Source organism: Netta rufina (assembly GCF_964035555.1).
Source record: "Netta rufina genome assembly, chromosome: 7".
Lineage (NCBI taxonomy): Eukaryota > Metazoa > Chordata > Aves > Anseriformes > Anatidae > Netta > Netta rufina.
The window spans coordinates 26,308,374-26,323,885 of NC_140130.1; the positions used below are offsets into that span (position 1 = coordinate 26,308,374).

At 39.4% G+C, this 15,512-nt stretch overlaps 1 protein-coding gene across 1 annotated transcript in view; it reads right to left on the reverse strand.

Annotated features, from left to right (window-relative positions):
- Positions 1–15,512, reverse strand: part of LOC311211165 (VPS10 domain-containing receptor SorCS1-like) — a gene marked incomplete at both ends in the record, with an annotated part of 286,853 nt that overhangs the window by 25,882 nt on the left and 245,459 nt on the right. The window contains 3 exons of the mRNA XM_084289719.1: positions 3,933–4,119; positions 12,512–12,683; positions 13,692–13,805. Of these exons, the coding sequence (XP_084145845.1) occupies positions 3,933–4,119; positions 12,512–12,683; positions 13,692–13,805 (473 nt within the window). The remainder of the gene's footprint in view (positions 1–3,932; positions 4,120–12,511; positions 12,684–13,691; positions 13,806–15,512) is intronic.

A 15,512-nucleotide genomic window follows, 5' to 3' on the forward strand; every position in this document is an offset into this window, starting at 1 on the left:
GTGGAGAAACACTATACATTTCAGAGCAAACACTCTATTTTGCCATACATCACACATAAGCAGAGAGACATGGAAAAATTCTCCCAATTCAGACTGTATAACAAATGCCAATATCAACAAGGACCACTCTTCCTGACTCATTACTAAAATGCAGATTTCTCTGGGGCGTAGACACAGCTGCTGGTTAACTTGATGCAGCCCAATTAAGAGTCACCCATGACCAGAATAAGTAAAGCCTGCTATAGACCAAACTGTGGCTCATTTTTCCTTTGATAGTCAGCAGTCAACACTCTTCTTACAAATTCTTGAGAAGTGAGAATTTCATTCAATGGAATACCCCTGCTCCAGCACATTTCTGTGACCTGGCCTTGCCTGCTCTCACAGCAAGACACTAAGAACTGAAAACCACCAGCTTCCCAGACTGAATATTTTGCAGGTCTGGTATCTTTTGGGATATTTGCCAAGTGCCCAGTGTCAACACGGACCTCTAAAGGAATGCATTTCCAAACACCTGATGTGGTAACAGCAGTAACAATGGAGCCCATGTAAAATTTAATCCACTCCCATGTAACTACACAGCTGCTCTGAATATAGTTTAAATGACCCAGCACTGCAGAGAACACCCAGCACCTTCTCAGACCTTCACCATCTGCCAACTAGGAAAGAACACGAAAGAATATCTCAAACAAGTCAATTCTGGCTTTGCATTTATTTCTGTGCAAACAGCTGACGGGTCAAAGTGGCTGAAATGCTGAACTATTATCTGGCCAGCAGATGGGGATAGTTCACTCTTTATAGGCCCTTAGCTGCTAGGAGACTGCTTCCTCCCAGGTAAATTTGATGAGAATTCATTTCTGAGCTTCATGCAGGGCCATGGTAACTACAGCCCTTCATCTGCCCCAGGAAAAACTGTGTACAAGTCCCTGAGAATGGCAAGGGAAAAGCTTCTCAAAAGGCTCCCTTGGAAAAGTATTGTTATTTTGAAGTATTCAGACAAATGCAGAACTAATGTCTCAGGGGAATTTTTAACCTGTCGTTTCAGAGACAGCCTGTTGGCTGGAGAAGCACTTTATATACAATTTGCTGTCCATGCACCCCAAAATGCTCCTTCCTCACAATAATCTGCATTTGCAGATCACTGGACCAACTGCAGTAAAGGTACTGCTCCTGTGCACCAGCCCCAGGGCTGCAGCAGGATGAGGAGGGCACTGGGTAGAGGCTTTACTCTGATCTTGGAGATCACAAACACTGTGGTTCAGTGCCTGCAGCTTCACCCTCAGCAAGGTTTTTTACAGGCTGATCACAGGTAGGGAAGGGTGTTGGAAGGCCCAAGTCTGCACATTCTCATGTATCAACCCTGTAACAAGGGGTCACCCCGTTAGTGCCCCTTTCTAAAATTCTCCAGCACTCAGGCTGCACGTTGCTTTTCTATGGATCTGAGCAATACAGTGTGTGTCTTATTGTAAGGACATGTATTTTTACAAAACTCTCAAGAGGCCAAAGCCATGCTTATACACCACGAGCAAAATAAAACAGACTGAAGCCCTTACTTAATAGAGAGACAAGTGGCAATGCAAGCATTTCAATAGTATTTAGAAGCTTTTGTGGACACAGTCATCAGACTCTGGAAGGGACTGGATTTACTGTATATCTCTGGCCTCAGCCAATCTATTTTTAGTTAGAATAAACTATGCTCAGTTTGCAGCCTTTTCTGAGGTCCCTAAATCTTTGCATAGAGAGAGGTGAGAGACATACTTCAGGGATGTGACTTCTCCAGGGGGTCAGGTGTCTGCTTCAGGTCCTGCTGCAATGATCATGCAGTATTTAAGTCCCATGTTGGCTTCATCACAACACAGAAATTTACATTTTATCAGCTGCTAAGTTACATGAACACATGTGGATATTGTTTGTTTGTTGTATGGCTAAAACAACTAAAGTAGTTCTTAAGCTTTCAATGGCTTGAGAAAATTGATTAAAATTGTTTTACCCAGAAAGCCAATATGAGTGAGGGTGAGGGCTGGGCCCCTGCCTTCTTCTTCCATTTTGTTGTTGCATGAGAAAGCAGTTGTTGCTTCATGTGGCCTCATTAGTGTGCAGATAGACAAAGCATGTGCAATGGTCCCTGTGGAATCATCTCTTGTCAAACAGCAAACAATTACAAACCCTGATCACAGAAGGCTGTCAGAACCTTCTGTGAAATATCAACTACCAAAACACTTCTCCATTTGATTCCAATGACCTTTTACAGAGTGAATAAATAAATAAATAAATAAACAAACCATGGCTTCTGTTGAGCTGACTTTCACAACTGGCAGCAGAGGGAGAAGGATTTCTGCAGCCTGCTAAGTTTCCAAGCACAAACAGGAAGGCAAAGTGACTACAGAAAATATCTCTCTACTGCAAACATCCTTTTCCCTACTCTATATGGGATGATATTATAAAAAATAAAATACTAAATAAATAAAAAAAAATAAAGCTGTCTGAAAGCTGAGAACTTACCTTGACTCACCAGTGCATTTACACAAAAGTGGTATGGGCTAAGTCCCCAAATAAAAATAATAAAAAAAATTAAAAAAAATAAAAAAATAAATAAAATAAAATAAAATAAAATAAAATAAAATAAAATAAAATAAAATAAAATAAAATAAAATAAAAATAAAAAAAGCTTGATAATAACCTGATTTATCAATACAGATCTTTTTGCAAGATATAATTATGAGTTTTGGAAACACATGGCACTGCTGAAGGATTATGTGACATAAAAGTTTGCCACAGGACAGTATCAGGTTAGGGAATCATAAACGGTACACCTTGGTCGAGAATGTTAAGGTCTTTCTAAAGGAAGGCAATCAGGGAGGTATTTGTTCCCACTCCCCTAGAGCTCAGTGCTCCCTCATAAAGCCACTGTCTCCCACAGCTACCACTCCCACTGCTCCCATCTGCTGATATGACTGTGCACCATTAAAGAGCTGCCCTCTTCCCCTAAAGAGGCAGATGCTTTCGTGCTATAAGTAACACCAAAACTGGAGTACATGGAATGTGCTAAATTGTCTAGAGAGTATGTAGAGTTACTTTAGTGGTGGCTGTGATATTTTGTAAGCACAACTTACATAAAAATAACTAAGTTTTAGATTTTCCTTTTTTTTCCATTAAATCTGCCACAAAAATACACAGTCTAAAATATAAACTATTAACCAAAAGGGTGGGGGGAACACCATATAAAGTAAATTATGTGCACCCTTTCCCCCGCCAATCCGTTAGGGATATTATGAAATTCCAGTAACAGTTCAACCCTTTGGTTTCATAAACGTGAGACAGAATAAAGATTAAAGAACACACTGATTATTTTCTGCAAGGACTGAGATACATTTCAGTGGTAAATCAGAGACAGGTGAAGTATAAAAAGGTTGAAAAGAACAGCTAAACAGCAATGTGAAGATAATATTTCTTCTTGTTATACACTTTAACACCAAGATTTTGGTTCCTATGACAACAGAAAGACTGAAATGCACTGGTTTGCATCCCAAATGCAGCTGCATTTCATTAGGGGGCAAAACACATGCACAAAGTATAAGTCAAGGCTTTTAAAAGTGATTACAGATCCTGAATCTCTTTATTTTTGTGGAACTGTAAACATGCTATTGACAAGGCAATTCAGAAAGGGACGGACACTCCTCTGAGGTGTCTCAGAGCAGACCACCCAAAATTGAAGGTAAAATGTGGTTCAAAAAGCAAATGTAACTATTCTCTGTGTCTCCTCCCATTCTGGAGTCCTCTGCTGGAGGACAGATAAACACTCATCATCTTCCATCACTCCCCTCCCAGCTGCAAAGCCTCAAACATCATCTCCAAGAGAAAATTATATATATATATATATATATATATATATATATATAAAGAATGACAAAAGCTAAAAATCATTATGAACATACATGTTACATGCAGGTACAGAACAGCATTGTCAGATCCCAGGCTGTTTTCCACTAGCACGGTCACTCGGAATATGCCCACGTTTTGGTAAATATGCTTGATCCCATCTTCTGTTGAGCTGAGATTAGCATATGAAACAGCAATGCCATCTCCAAAATCCACCTGAATGAGGGATCTCTGAAGGTCTCCCTGTGGTGACAGAAAAGAGAAAGGGTCAAAATAGACTCTGATTTTTTTTTTTTTTTTAATTTTTCTTCTGGAAAAGATCTCCTGGCACATCAGTCCACAGTCTGATGCTACCAGAGGAAAGGTGGCGACTTCATCAACCTGCTTATTAGTCAGTGGAGAGAAAGTGATAGTTCTTGTGGTTGACTTGGCTGCACTGTTAAGGAAATATTATCAAAGATGTGTTCTGTAGCCCTGCTTTTCTAGCTATCAGGGGAGCTAGGGGATCTTCTGGAAAACATACTGGCTGGGTCTCCTTATTGTGAAGTTGTGTGTTGTGGTGGGGAATCATTCTCATCTCAACAAGCACCGAGGACATGGGTAGCTATTGAAGTTGCCTCAAGAATATTTGGAACAACCCACTTTGTGAGTTTTACATTTAAGTCATAATAAGTAGATAAGTAGAACAAAGCAAGAAGGAACTTTGAGAAGTCCTCTGGGTAGGGTTAACTATATCAAAGTGGCGGGGTGTTAAAAGAACTACTTCAGCCTCACATGATAACAACGGCTTACAGAAGCTTATGACTTATGTATTTTTACAAAACTCTCAAGAGGCCAAAGCCATGCTTATACACCACGGCTTGATTAAAATGACCTGGATTTGTGTTTGCTTCAGAATAGCTACCAACAGTACTAACACTAAATGGGACACTTTGTCCCTGCGTCAAAAGAGAAGTGCTAATAAATTAACAGGGCTGATTAAACTCTTATCCTTCTGCCTACAGATTATCCTAGCAGAGAGGGTTTGTAGCATAACTCAGACTGCTACTTTGTGACATCAGTGTCCTGGACTGCCAGTCTAGCAGGCTTCAGAACTGTTGCAATAAATCACAACAAATAAATAAATAAAATTCACAGCTGGGGGAAAAAATGCTAAAACGAAAGCCAAGGATATCAGGGATTTGTATTGCTCATGCCAGACACTTTAATGTGAAGCAATCCTAGAACTGGTTTTAATCTTCTGTTCTTGAAACTGAATTTCAGCCTGGTCCATGCAGCTCCATCAAACTCAACATCGAAGTCATCCAGCCCTAAAAAGTATTTTAAACCCAAAGGAGGTTACATTTCATTATTCTGTTTTACAGGCAAAAAGCAAATTTTTGATTTTTTGTTTGCAAGCCAGTTTAACACGCAGACAAACACTGAGAAGTCACACCTATTTAAAAAAAATAATAATAATAATAATTCCAGATAATCCATATGTCACACACTACAAACACTTGCAAGCCTTTCCTATATCACAAGGCAGAGGTATGCCCATGGTAAGGGCAGCTTCTGACAGCAAAATCGCTGCACAGCCTACACTGACCTGTATAGCAACAGTGGCTGCTACGGATCTTCTCCCTTTCAGGGGAGATGCGGTATCTTGTCACAATTTTAAGCATTCCTGCTCCTTTTGAAAGTGCCCCTCAGTGGCTCTGCATGATGCTCACGCGGGTAAGCTCACGCTTGCTGCCTGTTGCCATGGAGCAGCTTCCTCCACAGGCCGGTGCTGGAGCAGCTGCCACTGTCTGGAAGAACACTGCTAAATTAATAGCTGAGGGCAGTTCATAAAACTGGCTGAAAGGATATTCAATTTACTTTGATTTGGTTTCCTTCCCCCCCTCAACTCCACCAAGACAGTCCTCTGGATGCCCAGCTGGAATGAAAGGTACCTGTGTAAATGGTTGGCATCAGGCAGGTTTCCACATTGGAAAAGGAAATGTGTGTGTGTGTGTGAGGGAACTGTGACAGAACTGCTTCCATTCAGCATGTTTCCTCAGTCTTTTTATCACTTGTTGTGAAGTCAGAAATGGTGGAGGCCTGGCTGATTGGAAAGCAGGGGGAGAAGAGCTATACCTGGGGATAACAAGAGAGATAAATTGTCCCAGATGCTCTGTAGAGGTTAAAGCGGCAGTCATTACACTACCCTGGCACCCTGCTGGAATCTCAGTTGCTTCCAAAATGATGAGACAGAAATAAAAGTATTGCTCTGCTTTGGAGGATCCCAGGCTGAATGTGTGGAGGGAAAGGCATCCCATGACAGAGTTACATGCCTGGGGCTTCCTACAGATATGTTATGCTGTTTCTGTACAGAGTCTTGAAGGTAAAGACAGCAGCTCCCTGTCCTCCTTCTGAGAGCACCAGCAAGGGCAAAAGAACCCTGAGATGCTGAGTCACTAGGGAGAAGGCCAAATTGAATATGCTGGCAGAAAAACAAGCAATCAAACAAAAAAGAACATGGGGACCTCATGTGTTAAGCCAGATCCAGGTTGCCCCTGGGTTGATCTTAAATAAGTTTCTGAAGTTAAGCCCCTTGGTGAAGTGAGTTATTTGAAAGAGGCTCTGCAAAGTTTCAAGTAAGATGCAGTGTTCTGGGGTATCTTGACTTGATGTCCTGTTTGACCGAGCCAACAATCAGGTATCAGATGGGATATGTGTCCACAAAGAAAGGTGAGCATGCATGAGTTCCTCTGCTCTGAACCCCTGGTCAAAGGGGAAATATATTCTCTCAAGCATGGTGCTTCACTGAGACCAAAGACAGAGTTCTCTAAATACCCTCTTCCAGTTCTGTTAATCCCATCGCTAGGGCTTTACTCTTTCTTGTTGTTGTTGTTTGTTTTACTAAAAAGAGATGATATCTTTAAGTAAAACAATTATTCAGTAAAGCCATACTGTTGGGACAAAGCAGTCTGCATGGTTAAACCACACCACTGTAGTGACCCTGCTGGCTTTATCATCTCTGAGTATATTTGAGTTCATGCAGCTGAGATGTATTTCAGGACAATGTACATTCCCCTGAATATTTGAGGTAGCAGAGGAACATGAACAGGGTGATTCAATGTTAGAAAAGCCCTGTTTCTGCAAGTGTCAAAATTCATGCCCTAAAGAGTGTTTTATCTCATCTTCATTTTCTCTATTGCCATAAAAGCCATAGTGTCTACAGGTGCTGCCACAGAAGGGAGCCATTTCCAACACATGGAGGATTTAGATTTCAAATTTTCTTCCTAATTCCCTAGGGAGAAAAGATGCTGACAGGGACATCTGAAAAAACTAATTGAAGAAGAACTTCAGCTGCTGTTCCCCCAGTCTTTTTCATTTGTCTTGGCCTTTCCTGTTTTGTTTTAAAACTCTTTGAACTGGAAAAAAACATTTTCCATTCAGTAAGATCCAGGCTATAACACTTCTCTGAAAATGCCACATTTTGAAAGGCTGACATTTAAAATTCTAGCTTAGAAAGGGGAAGAAAAAAGTCAGGAAAACAAAGAGACTGTGGTTTTGATTTTTTAATAATGTTTTATCTGTGCCAGGAGAGAGCATGGGCACAAGACAGAGGATAAAGCAGGTAAGCCCAAATCAAAACATTTCAGTACATCCTACACCTGATCTACATCAACCCCAGCTGTCTGTGTCTCAGGCAGCTCTAGAGAGCCATTTGCAAGTGGCTATCTTACCAAGAGAGGTTTTGTTTTCCAAAAGATTGATGCATATACATATCTCTTACTAAAATCTCTCCTGTTGCTTTTTCTGACTTCTCATCATTTTGACAAATCCAGTGCTCTGTGATAGGGTTTCCTAAAGCTTTTAGCCTGATTAAGGTGGACATAAAACTCACCGCATTATTTCTGCAGCCACAGCAAAGCACTTGGATGCAATCAGCACTGAGTTATCTTTGGTCAGCCTCTCTGGCCTGTGCTGTAAGAGGGCTTTAATGCCAGGGCTCTTTGGCATCAAGGGAAAAATTTGCCAAGTTGGCTGCTTGTGGTGGTATCTCTGCATTCAGCTCCTGTACTTTAATCACACTAAGCTAGGCAGCAACCAATTACAATAGCTAGAAAAATAAAAGTAATTTTAGTGGATTTAATCTTACTTTGTATTAGGTAAAATATACAGTATTTAATTTATAATATGTTGCAGTATGAACAATGTTGGATATACCTGAAGAACTACACTGCAATCTTGATAAAGACTTTAGTCCAGCCAAAGACATAAGCATATGCTGAACTTCAAGCACGAGTGCTCCTTGTGACCTGTGAAAAAGCCCTGGGAATTAAAAACAATTTTCCCAAGACCCCATCTTATGCCTTTTACCTACAGAACATTTGATAGTAAAATATAAATTGGAAATTTACTATTTTCTAAGGGATTTTCTCATTAAACACCTAGGGAATTTCTAATCATAAACACAACCCTCACCCTCCCCCAAAGCCAAATGCACATTTTCCCTGTATCTTGCCAAAACAGTAAAGCATACACAAGACCTATATGCTTCCAACAAACTCTGTGAAGCTCTCTGCCTCAGGGTATGCCAAGAAACAGCCTATCTAGTTCACAACAATATTGTTACATTTTGATTGCTTTTATGCAGCCCTGGGTATTTTGGTGTATCTGAGGTTAGGGCTCATTCCAACCCATCTATCAGGATTCTCTCTCAAACACTGTCTGAATCTTGCCCAGAAGGTTGTAATCATGAATCTTCCTTATTAAATTCCAGTCTTTGTATATAAATTGAAGTATTAAAACTATGAAACACAGTTCAAGGTTTCTAATTTCGGTACCCATGTTTCAGGTTTAATTTTTAAGTCTTCAATTATGCATCAACTTGTACCTCTTCCTTACAGATGTTGAAAATGGATTTAATTATCTTCTGCAAGAGGCAGGACACCACTGTTGTTGGATTGTCTTCATGAATTAATGTTTTCAAACTCTGTTTTGTGTTTTCTTTAGGTCAAACTTTCTTCCCACTGTGGCATTTTCCTGTCACCATCATAAAACATCCATCAAACATTTCCATTGCAACTGAGCATCTGTGCATGGGATACCTTTGGTCTATATCCGTGTAAGCATATGATTAATTTTAAAATGTATTTATGTTCAACTTGATCAAATACAGAAAATCGTGTTTTCATCTGTAAATTCCTGCTTACAGACATGCTCTTAACTTTTTTTTTTTAAAAAAGCCAAAATTGAATAGAATTCACTTTTTTATGAGGACAAATAGCCTGACGCTTTCCACATGCACCTCTTTTTCTACACCAAAACAGTTAATTGTACTAATCAAATCTCTCATCCTGACTGTCAGTTCTGCCATCACCACTCATCTATAAGCCTTTTCTAGAGGACTAGATCTTTTGTGCTTCACAGGAACAAACAAATACGGACTCTCAGGACTATGCCAAATAATTCAACTTGTATGACTGAAGATGCTTTTGAAGACTGTGGTGTTTTGTGTCATTATGAAGGAGAGATTAAATTTTGTATATTTTCATGGAATTTCAGCGGTGAATTTAAAAATGCATGAAAGGCTGTGATTTCTCCTAACAAGTTTGTCATTATCAGTAACAAATGCAATTATAATTCAGATGACAGTGGTATGGGGGAGAGGGTGTACTGATCCTTGGCTGTGTGTTACTAACAGGAACATGCTACTATTAGTAAGATAAACAGCCATGATTCAGCATGTGTGTTTAAAGTTAGGATGAAGGTTTCAGATTTTCATATTCATTGCTAACTAACTTGTGATATCAAAAGGGGGAACACGCTGGGATATTGTGAAAAACTACAACCTATGCTTTCAAGTACTCCTAGTTGTGCATCTTAAATTTGGGCACACAAACAAGCAAAACAATCCTAATGTTAAGCTCATCTCCAGAGACTTTAGCTGAATTGAATTCTGAATCACACCAAACCACAGTGCTGCAGTGGGGAATGCTAATAGTACTGTCCCCCTGCCAGCAGGGTCCCCCTTGCTCATTGAATGTACCCGAGACACAACGTACCTTGGGTAACAATTTTTTAACACTGTCACTACAGAAACCCATTGCAATTTACACGAAATCCAGGGCTGTACTTGTATATTCACCTGGTAAGAGAAAATTCTCTAGCCTTATAAGCATTCAGCATAAAAATGAAACGCATGGAGCGCATGAAGGAGAAAGCTCTATTTTCAGATGAGGGAACAAATAAGTAAAATGTTAAGTTTCTACTCAAGGTGACACAGAAAGAGCTGAGAGTGCAGTTCAGGAATGAGATCAGGTGGCCTGAATTCTAGCCCATGGCTTGAACTGTTAGAACAAATGAGTTTTCTCACATATTAACCTAATGCAAACATCAAACAGCAAAAGAAAGTAGGCAAAAGCAAGCCAAAATCTACTCCCAGTAGAGTGACTTTGGCAAGTGAGAACCGAAGCAGACCTGGAATGTCAAAGACTTTTGGCTGTCATTTTATCAAGATAAAAAATAAATTAGAGTAGGCAGTTTCTCTGTGAATTATTTGTAATGAAACAGCTAAAGCCCTGAACCGTTCTGCCCTGAATGTCTTTACCATCCATTTCCTCAGCAAAGATGTATGAGCAATCAGACAAAACAAGTTTGAAAGCCATTGTGCTGAAAAGTGTTGTGCGGCTGCTTTTAGTGTCTCTGCTGAAGCAGTACAGCAAATGTCTGATGTTCCTACCAATAACTCAAATACACAAATAACAGTTGGGTTTGTGACAGGCAGGAGACCTTCATGACCATGTGATGGGGAAAGCATGCAGAAACAACACCCACTTAATAAAACTCCTCTATTTATTTTCTACAATGGAGCAGGAAAATATGCCAGGGATGTTGGGTTTAAGAACTTGAGCAGGAAAAATGTCTTTGCAGTTTTCATTCTGTTTTGGGTTCAATTTTTATTGCTGTGCAAAAATAAAGCAAGGATTCAAGTCGTTTATGTTGAGGAAAAACTATTGTTGAGTGCCACAGGTGAGAGGTACCAGCCCTTGGTCTGTGCATAGACTCCAGGCCAGGACAAAGAATTAACCTATAAACCAGCACTATTTTGAGGCAATAGAAAAATGTACTTTAAAGAACACCTGGATTTCTCTTGTGCTGCCATTTAGTGACAGAGATTCTGTTGCTATTCTGCCTATCTCAATAGAAATTTAAGAGCAAAATTACCAGTGTAAGTACAGTGCTCCATTTATTAAACACTTCAGCAATGCTTCATGGAATGGGACACCTGCTGACTACAGAAGGAAGTGTTAGTACTTTCTGGCTGCTGTCATTCAGTAAGATTATCATGATGATTATACCCAGACTAATACGAGAACTAACCTGGAGAAACCTTTCCAATCTAACATAGTATCATCATCAGAATGACAGAGTCCACAGTCCCAACATTGAGCATCATTGCAGACATAAGGAGATTCTCTAAGAAACCCCCCTGTGCTGTGGTTCCTGTCTGACTCCCACAGGTGAGTGTAAACATCATTTTTTATTGCCATGATTTGTATCTGCTTATCTAAATCTACACTCTTTTAGTTTAAACCCCCTATCCCTTGTCCTGTGGGTCAAGTGGAACACAGGCATGAACAAATAGAGCTGAGAGGCTGTGGTGCATGGAACACCTCTGCAGATCTGAAGGCTTCAAACAAACTGTCTCAGAGGGATGCATGAATACATGAGATACATAGATGAGAAGGGACTACAAACACAAGCAAAGACCAGTTGTTGGTTTTCTTTGTTTTTTTTACTGAGTCCGATAAAAGCTGAAGGAGGACTCCTCACCACAGGCAAGCACTTAAAAATATTGGCCACTACTTCAGGGGGAAAGGGTTGATTAGGACACACTTTCCTCATGTGTCACTGGGCAAAATGACACATGCATACACACATATCCAGCCTTTTGCAACATGTCTGACGCCTTCTCTTCAGCAATAACAGGTGGGACAGATTGGGTGAATGTTAAATATCCTAGATTATACTATGTTCCATACCAGTGCAAGGCAGAACTAAACAGAAAATGGCAAGTTCTTGTTTTGTGATACCTCTGCTTTGTTTGCAAGGGACAGAAATTTCCTTTTGAGAAACAGGGCTGGACTATACAAACTCCAGAGATCCTTTCCAACCTCAGCTGTTTTGTGATTCTATAAATTTGACACTGTTTTATGGCAGGACAGTTGCTTGTTTGCTGGGTTGTTTAACTTTTCTGGTAAGTGCTGTGATTTTTGTCACTGAAATAGCTAATTTGGTAAATAATGTAGTGTATAAACAATTACGCTCCTAGAACCATAGTTTATTCTCCTTTGTATTATAGCATATAACTGGCCTGCTCTCCAGTCCTACTGTGAAATTCCCAGGCAAGGCCAGTTCCCAGTTTTTATCAACTTCTCCCAATTACCCTTTGCACAGGATAGACTTTCAGTCTCACTGTACATGTATTCATACGTCATCCGTTACCTTTTAGAGTATACTTTGCCACAGCTACATCATGGAGCTGACTTTATTTCACACCCTCTTGGTTCACCTCTTCACCACTTTACAAACTTTGTCTGGCATGAATCAGACTGAAATGCAGCCATGAGGCTTGGGATGTAACAAAAATAGAGCCTACCTCTTCCAGCTGCACCAGGAAAGTGACATTATGTCCTTGCTCAGCTGTCAATTTGCCATCAGTGGTGATTATGCGAAGTCCATGGGGGGCTTTGCCAGGACATTGTTGTGGTTTTGCTGTGTACTGTTCTCTCACACCATCTGTGCAGTTATTAGAAACAACTTTCCGGTACCTGCAAAGGTAAAGAGAGAAATCTCTGCAAGATGCAAGGAGGTAGGGGTTAACAGGGTTAACTGGAAACAGGGAGCCATTTTCAAGGTTTCTTTAGACTAGGGAGGTTGGAAGACAACTTTTTATTGTTGCCTCTCAGCCAAGCAATCCCTGTGTACCTAATATACAAGTAAATAATTATGTTGTTAATAGCATATGATATGTAACACATCTATATATCACATACTACATAGATCGCATAAAATATAGATTTATATGATGATCTAGGTTATAAGTTAAATAACTATAAAGTTATAAATAAGTAATATGCACATACAGTATGGAATTGTATTCTGTTATTATATTTTTAGGTGTAGTTAAGAAGATTTTCTCACATCATAAAACTATTCACTTCTCATCAGCTGTGAGACATCTCTCACTCAAGATGTAACTCTCCAGAGCAACAGAAATTACAAAGTTGAAGAAAAAAAGCAAATTATATCTATCTAAACTATATCTATGTACAAAATGTCAAAGCAGCTTGGATTCCTTTGTTTTATCACTTGCATGAGAAATGCAGCTTAAGGTCAGTCTTTTAATATATAATATATCTTTATTGACTTCCAAGAAAGCCAAAGAACAATCAGCATTTGGAGTAGCTGCCCATCTATTGTTTCTTTTCACTTATACATCAGTTTACACATCAATCCTCTAAATTATTTTCCACCCTTTCTGCCTCACCTGATCCCACATGATTTTAAGAGGAGACTTTTCAGAGATTTAGTGATCTGGCCTTTGCCTTACATTTTCCACTCAGGTTTCTTTATGGCATCATTTTTCATAGAAAGGTCTGGACAATACATGATGGCAATCTGGAGGGCCAGAACGTGCACCCTAACAAACTCAATAAAGAGGTCCCCAGGGCTTTACCCAACTTTGAGTCACCTATAGAAAATACTGTCAGTAGCTGTTATCAGGTTGAAATCTGTGTTGCTAGTCTACCTAAAAAAACACCTTCTGTGCCACTTACCCAGTGCTGTTGAGATAACTCTGTCCAACACTGCAGTCTTTTGACAAAGAAGATGGATTATACCAAAACGCTGGTAAACACTGCCCATTGCTGTGACGTTCATATCCATAATCACTGTTTTAACATTAAAGAAAATCACATTAAAAAATAAAAAAGAATAAACACAGGTATTAGTTCATGCTCACTACTATGGATTCAAGTCTTGATTTTTGTCAATCTGTTTCTTCCTAGTGTTTCTGATTTTTTACTGATAAAACAACTGATAATTCTTCTAATAATTAGAAGATATTTTACTGATAATTAAAGATAATTTACTGATAATTCTTCTAATGAGAACAAAATTCCTCTAATGAGCACAAACAAGCAGAAACAGACCATTGTTTTATTCAGGGAGTTCATGAGCTACTTCTTTATCTGTTAAACCTCCACAGTCTAACAGTATTTCTCATGCTCAGCTCTAGACCCAAATATAATAAAAGCCAGAGATCACCAAATTCAATCACTGCTGTCTCAGTTGTATCTTAGAAACCTGAAGTGCTAAACAATTCATTGTATTTGAAAACTATATCACATTAGCTGTACAGGAAAAATTACAGCTCTGAGAGAGCTGAATGAAGGCTTTAACAGAAGTATTTGGTAATGGCTGCAATTTTCATTTCTATTTTGGTTTGGAAGAGGAAATGCTACCAAAAACCAAGTGTCAGAAACAATGAGTCAAACTGGAATCTTTTGTTGCAAGTTGGGTTTAGCTATGAATAAATTAGCTTCAGTTCCACTAAAAATAAACAATTCCAACTGTTTTTGATTCCAAATAAAGACACTATAAAAATTGTTCATTTTTAGTTCCGTATTTGTGAAACAAATAAACAAATGAAATAAACTCTTTAAACAGGATTCTGTTCTGTTTGGGTGGAAAATCATTCTTATTCCTTATACTGAGCTTTCTCCATAAACCATAACTGAGAAGTTAATGGATCGTTATTTCTGAGAACTGCTATCCAGAGGTTCACAGACTCCTTTCCAATATTCCAGTTGTGACATTATCTCATTAACTGTGATCTTAAGTGATCTCTTTCTTCCTTTTTTTTTTTTTTTTCTTGTTATCTTTAATTTTTTTGATATCATGTAGCCTAATGTCTAACAAAAGAGGATTAGGGTAAATTAGATTATGTGATCTAAAGGCTCATGTTTGTATATAAGGAACACCAATAATGTGGATAGAGCCAGTGAAGACTCTTTCCTGGTTCCTCTAAGGGCTGTTCAAAGGAGAACCATCAAACCATTTCCAGGGTAAGACCTACAAGATAATCAACAGGGAAGGCTCTGCCCAGATTACTTTGTAGACTGAGCAGGGTTACTGCACGCAGGGGTACAGAGCTCATTATGCCATGCCAAAAAAGAGAATCTGGGGGTTGCACAAAACTTATTATGAGATGCCAAGGGGAAGAATCAAAGGCAAGAAAAGGGAAGGATCAAGGTGGTTTGAGGAATGTACAAAAATGCACAAAATCAGAGGGAAAAGGAATGGGTTGCGTGTAAACACAGTGGTTTTTTTGGCTATGAACTTTCACTTCATTGTTCCCTGTCTTCTCATTAAATTCCATTTCTAACAGTTCTTCCAGGACAGGGGTTCTCTGTTCAGTGTGCATGTCTAAATGTCAGCAACTGGAGTTAGACCATGGGTCACAGGGCCCATGTGCCCATGGTACGGTGCCAGCAGGTAATCACTGGAGTGTTTACATAGTGCCTGGGTGCGCATCAAGCCAGACAGGACAGTGAGAAGGATGAAAACCTTAGGAGCTATGTGCTGTGGTCACAAGT